Source organism: Tamandua tetradactyla, chromosome 3 (genome assembly GCF_023851605.1).
Source record: "Tamandua tetradactyla isolate mTamTet1 chromosome 3, mTamTet1.pri, whole genome shotgun sequence".
Classification (NCBI taxonomy): Eukaryota; Metazoa; Chordata; class Mammalia; order Pilosa; family Myrmecophagidae; genus Tamandua; species Tamandua tetradactyla.
The window spans coordinates 96,520,469-96,538,655 of NC_135329.1; the positions used below are offsets into that span (position 1 = coordinate 96,520,469).

Consider the following 18,187-nt stretch of genomic DNA (forward strand, 5'->3'; position numbering starts at 1 on the left):
TTCAAAGTACAATTCAAATTTTACTCTTTGAAGTCTTCCAAATTCTCCAAGAATCGTTCCTCATGCTGTATTCCTATGATTTTTTTAGTGGATTATATCATTTATATGACTTTTCATTATATTGTAAATATTGGTTTATTACAGTTTGCCCCTCACCAAACTATGAGCTACTTTATTTATTTTTGTAGATCTAGCACCATATTCACTCAGCAATTGGATCTTAATATTTTAGAAATGGAAGCAAGGATACTAATCCATCATTCTACAAGATGATGAGGCCTTTCATTTTTGGCTTGTAGCTTCCTAATAGTGCCAGTCATAAACTGTGGGAAGTCTTGAGATGACTTTTGCTTTATATTAATGATTTTAGTATTAAAACATTTAAGTCTGGTTTGAAATTTATCCCTTATTTTTATGCGGAAAAAATTGCCAATAGGATTTGTAAGGATTATTTGATTATGTGCTGCCTTTTAAAATGTCACATTATGTTCAAATACTAATCTAATTTTTAAAATGTCTTTAATAAATAAAACCCATTATTTTAAGTTTATGATGTTTTTGTTTTTGATTTTTAAGGATCAAGGTAACAGTGAAATTTTGATTGGAGTTATGTCAGGAGGAATTCTGATTTATAAAAACAGAGTACGAATGAATACCTTTCCTTGGTAAGTACTTTTACTTCTACCATTATATGTAATAGTTTATATTTATAAACTGGCTGATAAGGTATTTTAATGTTGTCAACCTACTTGTCTGCTGCAAATTAATCTTTACCACACTTACTTGGAACAAAACAGATACCAATAAAGTTGACTTCTTTATTTTAAATTTCTTATTAGGAAATATTACTTACTTTTTTCTCTTGCAGACTCTGTATGTATACTTTAATAATAGTAAAATGGCCAACATAATTGAGTGTTCTGTCTTGCTCCATGCTAAGTCTTTAAGTACAGTTTTTTATTTCAGTGCTTTCAGAAGGAATCCTGGTTCATTATCTGGAACATAAGCATGTCTCTTACAACGAAGTCCCAATATTGCACTGGTTTCAATTAGTCTAAGGAAGGTATTGTGGCTCCATGTGGCTCTATAAAAGACTCAAGTTACTTTTGTCTTATTACTCTGCTGCCCCTAGAAAATTACCATTATGTTTTACCCAGCATAGATCTCCACCATCACTACTTTGGTATTTCACAGTGGAAAGAACAAATTGGGGGGGGGAGGGCGATGGATTGATGGGGGGAAGGGGTGGTGGAGTATGGAAAGGAAAATGGAAGCCAGTTTGTAAACAGTATGAAAGTTCTTTTGTCTTGGTTTGTTTGTTTCTGTTAGTTCCTGTGTCATATCTTTAACTGGAAACAAACTTAAGGAACATAGAGCTAAGGGACAAAGTCCCACAGTTAAAAATGAAAATATTAATATGTACAGTATGCAGCAAAAGTTTACAAGGCAAACAAACAGGAAATAATGCCCCATCCAAATGAACCAGTTAAAAATCCAGAAATATCAGTGAAGAAGAATATACTTTAGACATATCAGACAAAGAATTTAAAAATAATCCTCAGGGCAGGCAATGGTGGCATAGTGGCAGAATTCTCGCCTGCCATGCCAGAGACTGAGTTCGATTCCCAGTTCCTGCCCATGCCAAAAAAATAAAAAGAAAATGAAAAAAGCAATCCTCAGTATACTCAAGAAAATAAAGAAAAACACATAGACAGAACTAAAGGATCTGAGGAAAACAATGAATGAACAATAAGAATCTCAATAAAGAGATAGAAATTTTTAAAAGGAACCAAACAGGGTGGTGCGATGGTGACGCAATGGCAGGGTTCTTATCTGCCATGCAGGAGACTCGGATTTGATTCCCAGTGCCTGCCCATTAAAAAAAAAAAGGAACCAAACAAATACCGGAGTTGAAGAAATACAGTAACAGAAATGAAAAATTCTCTACTGGGTTTCAACAGTAGATTGGAGCTGTCAAAGAAAGACAGCTGAAATGATTCAGGCTGAGGATCAAAAAGAAAAAAATAATTTAAAAAACTGAAAGAACCTAAGAGACCTGCCGATGCTATTAAGTGAACCACTATATGCCAGGAAGACCAGAAGGAGAAGACATAGAGAAAGGGCTAAAGGAATGTTCAAAGAAGAAATAACAGAAAATTTCCGAAATTTAACAAAAGACATGAATATGCACATACAAGCTGTTCAGCACACCCAGAGCAGGATAAGTTCAGAGAAAACCATGCCCAAGCACATAACAGTTAAACTGTCGAATGGCAAGGACAAGGAGGTTGTAATAAAATGTACAGCAAAAAAGCGATGTGTTAAGTACAAAGAAATCTCAAAATTATGTGCTGATATTTCATCAGGAAACCATGGAAGCAATAAGGCAGTGGTACAAAAATATTTAAAATGCTGAAAGAAATGAATTATCAACCAAGGATTTTTTATTTGATGAAGATACCTTTTTAAAATGAGAAAGAAATTAATATGTTCTCAGAAAACAAATGCTGAACGAGTGCATCACCACTACACTTGCCCTATAGGCAATGCTTAATGGAGTTCTTTAGACTGAAAGGAAAGGACACGAAATAGTGATTCAGAGTGGCATAAATAGTAAAGTCCTTTGGTAAAGGCGACCATCTGGGTAATTATAAATACCCATACTATTGCATTGTTTGTGTGTGTGTGTGTGTGTGTGTGTGTGTGTGTTTGGCATGCAACACCACTTTTTACTTCCTACATATTCTAAAATGCAAATGTTTAGAAAACAATGATAAGTCTATGATTTTGTCCATATAATGTATAAAGATATAATTTGTAATAAGTACAACAAAAAGATTGGTTAATGTATGGGTACAGTGTATGGGTTTGCTATTTTAAATTGGTATCAAATCAAATGTGACTGCTATAGATCTGTGATGTTAAATTTAAGCCTCATGGCAACCACAAAGAAATTATATGAAAAATGTATACAAAGAGAAATGAGAAGTGACTAAAAGTGGCATAATTTTTAAAAAATCAAATAAATATGAAAGTTGACAATGATTGAATAGTTGAGGGACATGAAAAATATAGGACTTACAAAGACCAAAAAAGGGCAGAAGACACAAGTAAGTGGAAAGTAAAGGATGACTAAAAATATACCATGCAAATAGCAACCAAAGGAGAGTTGGGGTAACTGTATTAATATCAAATACATAAACTTTAATTAAACTGTTATGATGGGACATGACATCCAAGAGTAAAAGTTCATGGCAACATGGGGTATGACTCTCAGAGATGATCCTGGCCCTGACACTGTGATTGACAATGCTTTGCTGACCAAAAGTGGGGAAAGAAGTGTAACAAATAAGGTATCAGTGGCTGAGAGAGTTCATAGTTGGAGGCTACTCTTAAGCAAGCTTCAGCTAGATATTGGTACCCCAACCACAACTATTTCTGCCAATCCTAAAGAACACCTAGGGCTTTATCTGAGATTCTACAAGGTTCCATGTGCTGTGATTACTTTCCAGGAACCTACGACCTCCAAATGGGTTCCTAGGCCAGATAAGTTCTGAAATTCAGAGAGGCCAACCTCTCTAGAGCACCACGTAGTTCCATTCCCCTCTCTGATATTATCGACACCCCTTTCCAAAATGAAAAGTTATAATGGGTATAGCCAAAATACCCCTAACAAGTGGTAGAAAGATCAAAGGTGATGGTGAAATTATAACAGATAAAATAGGATTTAACAAATGAGTATGACTCCTGGTTCATCATATTGATAGGTCTTTATGACTACAGTTTTGTGGAACAGCTAGAACGAAAAATCTAAAATTGTGGAACTGTAACCCATACCAAACTCTGAAATCTGTTCTATAATTAATTATTGCAGTGTGCTTTGAAATTATTGCATTTTTGTATGTTCATTATTTTTCACAATTTAAAAAAACTGTTATGAGGGATAAACCAGTCACCTAATACATATAAAAGGGTCTCCTCAATAATAAGACATAATTATTAGTATGTATGCATCTAATTTCAGCACCATAAATTATGTAAAGCAGATGCCAACAGATTTGAAGGGAGAAATTGATGGTTCTACATTTCTAGTAAGAGACTTCAGTGTACCATATTCAGTAATCAATAGATCTAGGCCTTTGAAGTATGCCTGCTGATTTTTGACAAGGTTGCCACATCCACTCAACTGGGAAAGAATAGTCTCTTCAACAAATCGTGCTGGAGAACTGGATATCTATATGCACAAAAAGGAAGGAGGACCCTTACTTCACATCACATACCAAACTAATCAGAATGGATTAAATACCTAAATATAAGAACCGGAAGTATAAAGCTACTTGAAGAAAATATAAGTAAGCATCTTCAGGATCTTGTGGCAGGTAATGGTTTCTTAGATTTTACATTCAAGTCACAGGCAGCTAAGGAAAAAACAGAGAAATGAAGCCTCATAAAAAAAATGAGTTTGTCAGAGTGGATCAATGATGTAAATATAAGAACCAAAACTATAATAAACTCCTTGAAGAATAACAGGCAAACAGATTCAGGAACTTTTGTTAGTCAGTGGTTTCTTTGATTTTACCCCGTAAGCCCAAGCAACAATCAACATAAATCCTTTATGTGTATTTTCACAAGAAAAGTAAAAAATACAATCTACAGTCTTGGAGAAAGTTTTTAGCAACCACATACCTGATAAAGGTTTACTATCCAGTATATATAAAGAAATACTGTAAGTCAACAACAAAAAGAAATGGGCTCTGACAAACTCTGAGATCTGTTCTGTAATTACTTGTTGAAAAGTGCTTTGAAAACTGTTGCTTTTTTCTTTCTATGCTTTGTATATATGCTATATTGTAAAATAAAAAAGTTTTTAAAAAGTGGGCCAAAGACATGTTAATTTCTCCACAGAAGATAAACATGTCCAGTAAACACATGAAATGTGAATCAGTATCATCAGCCATTATGGAAATGTAAGTCAAAACCACAATGAGATAGTATTTCATACCTATAGAATGGCAACTATTAAAAGTATTTCCGTATATTCTATGGAAAATAGCAAATGTTAGAGAATACATGGACAAATAGGAACACGCATTCATTAATGGTAGGAATGGGAAATGGTGCAGCCACTGTGGAAAACAGTTTGGCACTTTCTCGGAAAGTTAAGTATAAGATTGCCACATGACCCAGCAAACCCATTTTCACATATATGCCCCAAAGAATTGAAAACAAGAACTGAAACAGATATTTGCACCCTGACATCCATAGCAGCATTATTCTCAATTGCCAAAAGATAAAAGCAACCCAAGTATCCATCATCAGATGAATAGATTAACAAAATATATATTCTTACAATGTAATATCATTCAACTATAAGAAGTTGACTTTCTAATATAGGACAACATGAATGAACTTTAAAGACATCATGTGAGTGAAAAATTCAGTCATAAAAATATATAATTGCACTGATATGAAATAATTAGAATAACAAATTCATAGGATCAGAAACTAGAAGCCAAGTTACCAGTGGCCAGGTGGGATAGCAAATCTGGAATTAATACTTAATTGGTAAAGGGTTTCTGTTTGACATTTGTTGGGGGTGAAGATAAATTTTAATCTAATTAACACCACTGAATTTTATATTTTTATGTGGTTAAAGGAGAAATTTTAGGTTGAATTTGTATATTAGTAGAATAATTTTTTTTAAAAATATAGGCCCTTACAACAGAGATGGTGAAATCTAATGTAAATATGAAGTATTTAAAAGTATAATATTGTTTCATCATTTGTAACAAATTTACTAATGAAAATTTTTAATAGGAAAAATGTGTGGCATGATACATGGGAACGCTGTATTTTTTTGCATGATTTTTTCTGTAACTCTGGAACTGCTCTAAATTAAAAACAAAAAAAAACACGCACACAATGAATTGCCACCTACCACCCTTTGAATAGATAAAATTGAAGGAACTACAACACCAAGTGTTTACACAATTAAAATAACTGAATCTCTCATAGTGGGTGAGAATGCAAAGTACATCAACTTTGCTTTTTTCAGTGTCTCAGAAAGTGAAGATTTATAAATGCCATAGAAACACTTTTTCAAAAAAGACCTCATTCTGTGAAACATTTTGAATATAGAATGCCTTTACTAAAGAAAAGAAATAAAGATAAATTTCCAAGAGCAGTCGCAAAAACATGAACCATAAAAGAAAAAATCACCTTTGCAGTTCTATACACTTCACTAAGAAAATGAAAAGGCAAGTAACAGTCATTTGCAAAATACATATTTGCTAATATATTCATATATGGATCATAGAAAGAGTTTTTATAGCTTAGCAATGAGCAGATAACCCAATAAAAAGAAAAGCAAAATATTTGCCTAGTTTCTTCCACCAAAAAAACATATACAAATGGCAGTTAAGTACTTGAGAAGATGCTAGATCATCGACAAAATGCAAATTAAAACCATGCTGAGCTATTGATTGACCCTGTGGTAGTTAGATTCAGTTGTCAACTTGGCCAGGTGAAGGTGCCTAGTTATGTTGCTGTGGACATGAGCCAATGATACCTGAACCTCATCTGTTGCTCATTGCATCTGTGGTCAGCTAGAAGGCATGCCTGCTGCAATGAATGATGTTTGATTTGACTGGCTGGTGCTTAAATGAGAGAGGTCAGTGTAGCACAGCCTAAGCAGCTCAGCATATCTTTCTCAGCACTCACAGCTCAGCCTAGGCCTTTGGAGATGCAGAAAGAAAACACCCCGGGGAAAGTTGTTGGAACCCAGAGGCCTGGAGAGAAGGCCAGCAGAGATCACCCTAAGCCTTGCCACATAAGAAAGAATCTCAGATGAAAGTTAGCTGCCTTTCCTCTGAAGAACTAATGAAATAAATCCCCTTTTATTAAAAGCCAATCCATCTCTGATGTGTTACATTCTGGCAGCTAGCAAACCACAAGAATGGCTCAAATTAAGAAGTGCCATGGTTATGTAGCACATTGATACCTTATACATTGTGCATATGAATGTAAAGCAGTACTTATTTGGAAACAGTATGACAGTTTCTTTAAAGATGAGCATAGTTATATCATGTGATCAACAAATTCCATTCCTAGATATTTTTGTTTGTTTGTTTTAATTTATTTTTATTATCAAACCAAAGCAACATGTAACATGAACATTCTTAACATACAAACATCCCATACATGGTGTACAATCAGTGGCCCACAGTATCATCATGTAGTATATTCATCACCATGAATGATCATTTTTAGAACATTTGCATCCTCTTGAAAAGAAAAAAGAAAAAACTCATACATACCATACCCCTTACTCCTCCCTCTCATTGACCACTAGTATTTCCAACTGCTCAATATTTTAAACTTTGTTCCCCCTATGTTTTTCTATACTCCTTATCACTTGCTTTCATTGTTCACTAGTATTTCAGTCTACTCGGTTTATTTTAATATTTATTATTAAATAATAAATAATTTATTTATTATTTATTTGTTATTTATTTTTTTATTTATTGCTTGGGCAGGCACCAAGAAACGACCTATTCATTTATTTTTAATATATGTTTTTTACTCATCTGTCAATATTGTAAATAAAAGGAGCATCAGACACAAGGTTTTCACAATCACGCAGTCACACTGCAAAAGCTATATATCATTATACATTCATCTTCAAGAAACATGGCTACTGAAACACAGCTGTACATTTTCAGGCACTTCCCTCCTTTATTTCTGCGGGGTTGGTAGTTATGTCTCCTCTTCAATTTCTGGTTTTACTTATTTGCATCCTCTCTCTTCTTTTTGTCAACCTTGCGAAGGGTCCATCAATCTTAATGATTTTCTTGTAGAACAAACTTCTCGTTTTGTTGATTTTCTCAATTGTTTTCATGTTCTCAATTTCATTTATTTATGAACTAATCTTTGTTATTTCTTTCCTTTTGCTTGCTTTCCGGTAGTTTGCTGTTTTTTCTCTAGTTCTTCCAAGTGAACAGTTAATTTCTCGATTTTTGCTCTTCTTTTTTGATATAGGCACTTAGGGCAATGAATTTCTCCCTTAGCAGTACCTTTGCTGCATCCCATAAATTTTGATATATTGTGTTTTCATTTTTGTTTGCCTTGTGATATTTACTAATTTCTCTTATGATTTCTTCCTTGATCCACTGGTTGTTTGTTTACAAAGAGTGTATTGTTGTGCCTCCATGTATTTGTGAGTTTTCTGGCCCTCTTCCTATTATTAATTTCCAACTTCATTCCTTTATGATCTGAGAAAGTGTTTTGTATTATTTCAGTCCTTTTTAATTTATTGAGACTTGCTTTGTGACTCAGCATGTGGTCTATCCTTGAGAAAAAGGTGTATCCTGCTGTTGTGGCGTGTAATGTTCTGTACATGTCTGTTAAATCTAGTTTGTTTATTGTATTATTCAAATTCTCTTTCTTTATTGACCCTCTGTCTAGATGTTCTGTCCATTGATGAGAGCAGGGAATTGAAGTCTCCAGCTATTATGGTAGATGTATCTATTTCTCTTTTCAGTGTTTGCCTCACGTATTTTGGAGCACTCTGGCTTGGTGCATAAATATTTATGATCATTATATTGTCTTGTTGAATTGTTCCTTTTATTAATACTTAGTGTCATTCTTTGTCTCTTTTAATTGTTTTACATTTGATGTCCAATTTGTTGGATATTAATATAGCTACTCCTGCTCTTTTCTGATTGTTGTATGCATGAAATATCTTTTCTCAACCTTTCGATTTCAACCTGTGTTTATTCTTGGGTCTAAGATGCATCTCCTGTAGACAGACTATAGATGGGTCCTGTTTTTTAATCCATTCTGCCATTCTATGTCTTTTGATTGGGGAGTTTAATCCGTTATCACTTAGTGTTATTACTATAAAGGCAGTATTTTCTTCTACCATTTTGCCTTTAGAATTTTATATGTCGCATCTAATTTTTCTTCATTTTACCTCTAGTGATAATTCATTTCTACACTCTTCTCCACACCTCTCTCTCCTGTCTTTTCCCATCTGTCTCTAGTGCCCCCTTTAGTATTTCTTGCAGAGCTGGTCTCTTGGTCACAAATTCTCTCAGTGATTTTTTTGTGTAAAAATGTTTTAATTTCCCCCTCATTCTTTAAGGACAGTTTTGCTTAATATAGAATTCTTGGTTGGCAGTTTTTCTCTTTTAGTAATTTAAATTTATCATCCCACTGTCTTCTCGCCTCCATGGTTTCTGCTGAGAAATCTACGCATAGTTTTATTCGACTTTCCTTGTATGTGATGGATTGCTTTTCTCTTGCTGCTTTCAAGATTCTCTCTTTCTCTTTGACATCTGTCATTCTGATTAGTAAGTGACTTGGAGTACCTCTATTTGGATCTATTCTGTTTGGGGTATGCTGCACTTTTTGCATCTGTAATCTTAAGTCTTTTATAAGAGTTGGGAAATTTTCAGTGATAATTTCCTCCATTAGTTTTTCTCCTCCTTTTCCTTACTCTTCTCCTTCTGGGACACCCACAACACGTATATTCATGTGCTTCATGTTGTCATTCAATTACTGAGTCCCTGCTCGTATTTTTCCATTCTTCTTCCTGTATTTTCTTTTCCTTGTAGGATTTCAGATGTCCCAACCTCCAGTTCACTAATCCTATCTTACGCCTCTTGAAATTTAACATTGTAGGTTTCCATTGTTTTGTTGTTTTTTTTTCATTTCTTCTGCTGTGCCTTTCATTTCCATAAGTTCTGTTATTTCTTTTTTCAGACTTTCTATTTCTTCTTTTTGTTTGTCCCTTGCTTTCTTTGTATCCTCCCTCAGTTCATTGATTTGGTTTTGATGCGGTTTTCCATGTCTGTTTGAACATCCTGAATTAATTGTTTCAACTACTGTATCTTATTTGAATTGTTGGTTTGTTCCTTTGACTGGGCCATATCTTCAGTTTCCTAGTATGATGTGTTATTTTTTGCTGGCATCTAGACATTTAATTTCCTTAATTAGTTCATTCTGGAGATTGTTTTCACTTTCTTACCTAGAATTTTGTTGCTGATCACTTTGTTATCAATCTGTTCTTTGACAATCAGGTCAGCTTATTCTAGACCTCTAGCTTAGGTTTTGTTTAGCAGATCAAAACTTTTCTTTTTGTTTTCTTGTTTCTTGCCCTGCCTATATGGTACCTTCCCCCCCCCCCCCCCTTCAGAGGATCTGCTTAGGTATTATCAACCCCAGTTAGATTTTCCAATACCATATTGGCCTACTGTCAGGATGAAAGAGTCACCTGTTTCAGTATTCCTTGAGGTTGAGACCCAGCAGATTGAAAGAGTTTTCCTATGAAACCTCTAGACTCTGTTTTTCCTCTCCTGCCCAGTATGCGGCACTTATCTGCCTGCACGTCCTACCAGCATAAAGTGATGCAGTATGTTTAACTTCAGCAGACTTTCTCTGCTGCTGCCTTGGTTGAGGCAGAGGAGAGGCTGTAGGCAGGATTTAATTGCTTCAGTTTTCCAGACCCTGGAGTTTGAATTCCTTGAGGAAGGGATTCTACCTGACCTGGACCCCACCCCTCTCCTGGAGAAGCCACAACCTCCAGGGAATTACATCCTTTCACCTGACCAGCCTCTTTGTCTCTCAAACAAGCTTAATTCCCTCCTTGCCTGGGACAGTTGGAACCTGAGAAGCCTTGCAATTACATCCAAAGAGGAGTCAAGCTGTAGAAACACAGCCACAAAAAAGAAAAGGAAAAAAAATCCTTTTCAGAGCAGGACCCCCATTACTCGGGTTTGCCAATCAAGAACTTAACTTGGTACGTTGTTCTATGTATCTCCAAGTCTTTTGTGCCCCATCCTTTCCTTCGGGGCCCAGACCTTTTCAATTTGTGCTGTCCAATCCAAAAAAACCTGGGGTTTTTTTTCTTTCTTTCTTTTTCTGTCAACCCTGTCCCCTCTGTGCCAGGGCAAAACCCAGCAACTTCAGCTTTTCCTTGAGGTTCAGCTGAGTTGGCGGTCATTTTTAGTAGTCAAGAGTTTGTTAATTCCACAATTGGAGCTTGGTTGAGCTCAGCCCCTTGCTGTTAGTAAAGTCTCTTTCTTTTCCCCTCTGGGAACCAGCCTGTGAGAGAGGGATGCCTGCCTCTGCAGCTTGGGGGACTCACGCTTCTGGGTGGGCTCACAGCCTGTCCAGCTTGTCCAGACTGGTGAATGCTTTGTGTTCGGTCACTGATGTGGCCCCAGCAGTTGTTCTGTACTGTTCCTGGCTATTTAGTAGCTGCTCTGGAGGACGTACTAAATTCCACACCTCACTAAGCCACCATCTTGGAGTCCCCATTCCTAGATAGTTAACCAAGATAAATTAAAATATAAGTTTATATAATGTCTTGTACATGAGTATTACAGACCAATATTATTCATAATGGGCCAGAATGGAAATCTAAGTGTTCATCATCTGGTGAAAAGAAAAACAAATGATCATATATCCATACAGTGGAGAATTGCTCAGCAATAAAGGTAATGAACTATTAATGCACTAAACAACGTGGCTAGTCCAATCCTCAAGAGCATTATGCTAAGTTAAGTATAAGAAACCCAGATACAAAAGACTATAATGTTTTTTTTTCAATTTCTGTGAAATTCTAAAGGACATTAACAAAGCAGATCAGAGATTGCCAGAGGCTGGAAATGGGAGGGGTTTGATTGCAAAGAGGCAGCAAGGGAGATTTCAGGAGTATAGAAATATCGTATATTGATTTTGGTAGTGTTTTCACCTGAATACATTTGTCCAAATTTACTGTTCACTTAAAATTGGTTTATTTTCAAGTCCGTAACTTACATCTCAAATTAAACTGATGAAAGAAAGCTAAAGAGCGTTTAATGTTTTATTTCACATTTTTAAAATGCTTGCTGTGTAACTTAAATTGTAGTGGGTTGGGTGGTGAACAGTGTAATTCAGGACAGGATCCCTGTATCTAAGTTCAGATTTGACAACAAAATTTGTAATTAAGTGCTTCAGAGAAGATAGCTTTTATGACTTGTTGTTGACTGTGCCTCTTTGACTTTTTTAAAAAGACTTTTTATTTTAATAAAAGTAATTTTTAAAATACCTTCCTTTATTAATTTTACATATAATATAAACATCTAAATCTGAAATCAACATTTTTATGATATGGGTTATAACACTATAATGATAGTCTAATTTTTGTATTTTCAAAACTGTGAACATATTCCTTTTTCATTATTATAAAATGAGATAAAGATTCTAGAAGAATTATTGGAAATTGTTGTGGAAACACAAAGGTTGAAATCTCTCTCATGAACACCTGTCACTGGCTACAATCTATTTGAGATTTTTTTTTCTTATTTGTTTTTTATTTTTTGAGATGGGTTTTAAAGTATGAAAAGATATTTCCTCCTCCTGCCTGCACTTTCCTTTCATTCAGTTTAATAAGCACATGAAAACATTCTCAATATCATTTGTCATTAGTGAAATACAAAGTAAAACCAAAATGAGATAGCCGTTTCACAACTACTAAAATGGCAACATTTTAAAGGCCTGTGAACACCAAATGTAAGACTATCTACAACTATATCTAGCAACTATAGCATAATTTGCTGATGCAAGTGTAAAATGACACGAATGCTTTGGAAAACTATTTACCTATTTCTCATAAAGTTTAGTATATACTATCCTCTGATTCAGAGTTCTATTCTTAGGTTTTAACCAAATGAAATGAAAACATGTCCACAAAAAGACTTGTATAAGAAAATGAAATGAAACTAAAAATCCTCTTGAGCAAAAAAAGCCAGGCAGAAATCAATGTGTATTTTCCAATTTAATGTATTTGAGTTTCAAGAGTAGATAATTCAGAATACTAATTGCCTATGGAAAGTGGGTGGGTGGTCTGGAATACAGGGACCTGAAGCATGAGGAACTTTTCTAGAATGGTAGAAATGTTCTGTGGTACAAAGACATACACATTTATCAACATTCAATGAATTGTACACTTTATATGAGTTTATTACTGCATGTAGCTTTTACCTAGAAAAAACTGTAAACAAGTATAGAACTCTAATAAATAGATTTGCTTTTTGTAGAGATATAGATAACAGTGCTCAATCTATAGTTTGTGTATTCTAGGTAAGAGCAAATGAGTACATTGAGCATAATGGAAGGCATATCTCTCACATTCAGTGAAATGAGTTACCATTATAGAAATGGGGCACATTAATAGTTCCTTTAGTGTTGGGTTAGAATTGAATGTATCCATGTAATCTTATGTCCTTTCATAATTAGATATAAAACAGAGGGGTACATGGGTGGTTCAGTGGTAGAATGCTCACCTTCCAAGTGGGAGACCTGAGTTTGATTTCCGGACCATGCACCACCACCACTATCCCCCCAAAAAAGAGTATGTGTCTGTGACTGTGTGTGTGTGTGAAGATGCATGCATACCTATATGTAATTTTGGTAGTTTTGCCTTCTGGGAGGCTCTACAGTAAATAGTTATCTCTGTCATAATGAACAATAGGTGCTACCCATATCTTTGTTTCTAAATACCACAATGTCCATTGAAAGGAAGTGGGGCTTCTTGGAGAAATGACTGTTTCTAGGGGCAGCACAGGAAAAGTATAAGATGAGTCAGAAACATCTTATGCCAGAAAATAAGTAATGACTTATCTTATGCCAGAAAATAAGTAATGACTTATCCAAATGGTAATAATTTTGCCAAGACCCCACTGGAAAAATCTGGGACAATTTGAGAAAATAATGATAAGAATAAGACTTAATAAGAGTATATATGGACAAATAGAATAAAGTATAAACTATTGGTGAACCTGGGTAAAGATTTATGGGATTTCTTTGCACTATTCTAAATGTTCTACAGATTAGAATTATTTCAAAATAAAAATGTATATAAAACTATACTTACCTGAATAATTGAAACTTTGGTCTAATCACTTAGCAGTATTCCATTGTTGAAATATATTATACAGGATATAATGTTGTTCTTTAATTCCAAAATGTGTTCTATAATACAAATAAACAATTTTAATGATATGTTAAAGCTGCATAACTAATACATATTATCTTTTACAAAATGACATAATCAGATAACATCATTTTTGAAAAACTGATTGGCTATAAACTGTTGCCTGGGTGAGGGGTGGTGAGAAAAAGGAAGTAACTTGCTGTAACAACAATCATTTTGAATATGTCATCTAAAAAAGTTTTTTAAAAAGATTTCTTAACAGTTATTTGTGGCCCTTTTCCACTGAAAAGTAATGAACATCAAAGTGAATGAAATTCTCCAATGAAAAGGTCTTCACTATATTCTTCATTGTAAATTGTCCATTTCACTAAACCCAGCCTCCTTAGCAAGATCTAGCATTTCTCCCCCCTTGTATCACATTCTCAAAATATTATATGTAAGCAACGAATTGAGAAACCATTTTCACTTATGTTCTGTTCAGTGGGTTGAAACATTTTTCCAAGTCATTCAATGAATCAATGTGCCCTTTATCGTCAAAACTCTTTCATAATGTCTTCCTTTATGGTTACAAAAAGGTTACAATGGTTCCTTTATGGTTACTACTTTCTGTAGTTTGTGGATTGGAACAATGTTAAGTCTGTATGCACTGGGAAAAGATAAGGATGAATATTGTAATCCCTAGAGCAACCACTAAAATATAATGTAAAGAAGTATAGCTTAAAAGCCCATAGAAAAATTAAATGGAATTCTAAAAGATAGTCTAAGAAAGGAGGAGGTGAGGAATACAAATAGATGTGAGGAGACAAATAGAAAAGAAATACTAGAATGGTAGACCTAAATTCATCCATATCAATAATAACATTAAACACAAATGGACTAAAGCACTTCAATTAAAATGCAGTTGGTCAGAAGAGATTAAAAAAAGATGTCAGTATATACTTTCTACAACAGATACACTCATTTAAATAGGAAAGCATAGATGAAGTAAAAGTAAAGAGATAGAAAATATGCCATTAGTAAGCAGACACCTTACTAATGTGACTATTATTATCAGATAAATCAGTCTAAAACCAAAAAGTAGTATCAGAGTTAAAGAGGAACATTTCATAATGATAAAAGATTTAGCTCATTAGGATCCATAGCAATCACAAACGTGTAATACTTAATAACAGAGCTTCAGTTGACAACAGATCTGAACACTATCAACAGTTGTACCTTAATTGATATTTATAGAATACTGCCCCCATTAACTGAATATACTTTCTTTTCAAGTGCACTCAGTTTGTTTATTAGGACATCCTGGGCCATAAGCTACAAAAAATTTTGAGTTAAATCATACAGAGTATATCATCTGACCACAGTAAAGTTAAATTAGAAATCATAGCAGCATAATTAAGAAAACCCCAAGTGCTTGCTAATTAAAGAATGCTTCTACAGAAACCATGGGTCAAAGAAAAAAATTGCAAGAGAAAATATTTTTAATAGAATCTAATGAAAATTGCAATATCAAAATTTAGGAGTTACAGAATGTGGGTTATTCCAGGAACGCAAGGTGGTTTTAACATCTGAAAACCTATCAGTGTAATTTACTGTATTAATACAATAATGGAGAAAAAACATAAATCAATATATGCATAAAAAGCATTTGGCAAAATCAAAAATCTGTTCATTACAAGATACTATGCTTAGCAAACTATAGCTATAAGAGAACTTAGTCTGATTCAGGGCATCTACAGAAAATTTTCTGCTAGTATCACACTATGCTGAAAAACCTCAGTTTTTTTTTTTTTTTTTTTTTTTTTTTAAAGGAAAGACAGAGAGAAGGAAGGAAGGATAGAAGGAAGGAAGGAAGGAAGAAAGGGAAACATTTTTAAACATTTTCTTGTTTTATTGTATTCTGTTTCTCCGTTTTTGTTACATGGGCTGGGGCCGGGAATCGAACCGAGGTCCTCCGGCATAGCAGGCAAGCACCTTGCCCGCTGAGCCACCGCGGCCCGCCCCAAACCTCAGTTTTATATGTAAGAATACAAGTAGGTGTTCTCACCTGTAATGTTCTTTAGCCTTGTACTGGAGGTCCTAACTAGTGCATTAAGGAAGGTAACAGAAATAAAAAGCAAATAAATTGAAAAGAAAGAAGTAAAACTACCTTTATTTGCATGTTTAATTGGCAGAAAGTAGAGGGATGGAAAAGATATGCCATGCAAGTACATTAAAATAGTTACATAATACTAGAATGGCAATATTAATGCATACAATGGTCCAACCAACTTGGAAAACTGTTCTAGAATTTCTGGCACAGTTAATCAAATTATGTAGACATTCCACTCCTGTGTATTTACCCAAGAGAAAGCAAATGTTCACACAGAGGCTTGCACACAAACATTCATGAAACAGCCTTATTTTGTCATAGTCAAAACTGGAAACAATCCAAGTGTCCATCGGATGAGTTGATAAACAAATTATGATAAATCCATGTAAGGAAATGCTCCTTAGCAAGAAAAAGAAAGGAATTACTGAACAACACAGCATGGATGAATAAATAATTAAGCTGAGGGGAAAAAGCCAGGTGAAGAAGAGTACAAATGGTGTATTTCCATTTATGTAAACTCTAGAAAATGCAAACTAATCTATAGTGACAGAAAGGAGATCAATGGTTATCTGGGTGGAGGGGAGTGAGGTAGGAGGAATTCGAACTGGAAAGAAGAATCTTTTGGTGATAATAGATATGTTCACTATATTGATTGTGATGATGGTATGACAATCATACCTATGCGAAAACTTATCAGAACTTTTTACTGTAAGTATGTTCAGTTTGTTGCATATCTGTCATACACAATGAAATGGTTAAAAATTAAGGTAAAAAAGTTTTCAAGAAAATGTCAAAGGTAACTACTAAAGTAATAAAAATTGGTTATGTAATTGCCATTCCAGAAGACAAAGTAGGAAGAAAAAAAATTTTTTGGAGCAAAGTGTAAAAGAGATTAAGAGAAACAGAAAACTTTGGGCAAATAGGAAGCAAAAAAAAAAAAAAAGCTATATGGTAGAAATAAATTTTAGTGTTATTACTAAAAGTATAAATGTATTGAACTCTCAAACCATTTTCACCTCCAAAAGAAACCTTGTACCCATTAGCAGTCACGCCACATTTCCTCTTCCCAACCCCCAGTCCTAAGTAACCGCTGTTCTACTTTGACTATGGCTATTATGCGCATCTCATGTAAATGAAATTATACACTTACATCATGTTTTGTCATTGGCTTCTTTCATATAGCATGTTTTTGAGTTTCACCCATTTGTGGCATATATTGATACTTCATTCCTTTTTATTGCCAAATAATATTCCATTTTAAGGTTATACCACATTTTCTTTATTCATCAGTCCTTTTTACTTTTTTGGCTGTTATGCTATTAGGCTATAATGCTGCGATGGACATTCATGTACAAGTTTTTCTGTGCCATACGTTTATATTTCTCTTGAGTATATACCAATAAGTGGAAAGCCAGGGCGTATGTTAACTCTCTTTGAGGAACTGCTAAACAGTTTTGCAAAAATGGCCACACCATTTTACACTCTCTTCAGCAGTGTATGTAGGTTCCAGTTTCTCCTCATCCTCTCTAGCACTTGTTATATTCTGTGTTTTTTTATTATAGGAGTTCTGAAGGGTGTGAAGTTGTATCTCGTGGTTTTTATTTGTATTTTCCTGATATCTCTTTTCATATGCTTTTAATAGTTATAAAACTATTTTGGATATATAAAATAGACAGTGAATCAGAGGGTTTTTATTCATTGTTTTATATTTTGGGGGGGAAAATTATTATAGCTGTACCTACAGGATATAATATATAGAATACATTCATAAGAAAATGCCAGTCTATAAAAATAGATTTTATGCCAAAGAAAATCCAAGATTTTTATTCATTGGTGACAGATTTTCTTTTCCTGATCATTTAGAAACAAGTGGGGATTTTTTGTTGGTTTTGCTTTTTGGTTTTGCCTGTATGAAAGCTTCTAATGTAAATTTATTTATGACTTCTAAAATTTATGTAGCTCTTTATAGAATTTTCTGCATTGAGGCTCTGGCTTTCTTTCTTACCATAACCATAAGCTATGTTTTACCCAGATTTTTTTCCACTTGCTGGAAATAATGCCCTGTCATGTGACAGGAGAGTTTCCTCAGTTTCTATGTGTTCTTAAGGTCCTGTCCAATG

The 18,187-nt window shown here is 34.3% G+C and overlaps 1 protein-coding gene across 1 annotated transcript in view; it reads left to right on the forward strand.

Annotated features, from left to right (window-relative positions):
* PTPN4 (protein tyrosine phosphatase non-receptor type 4) overlaps window positions 1–18,187 on the forward strand; it is a 363,873-nt gene that overhangs the window by 251,948 nt on the left and 93,738 nt on the right. Inside the window, 1 exon segment of the mRNA XM_077151764.1 lies at window positions 577–665. Coding sequence (XP_077007879.1) covers window positions 577–665 — 89 coding nt within the window.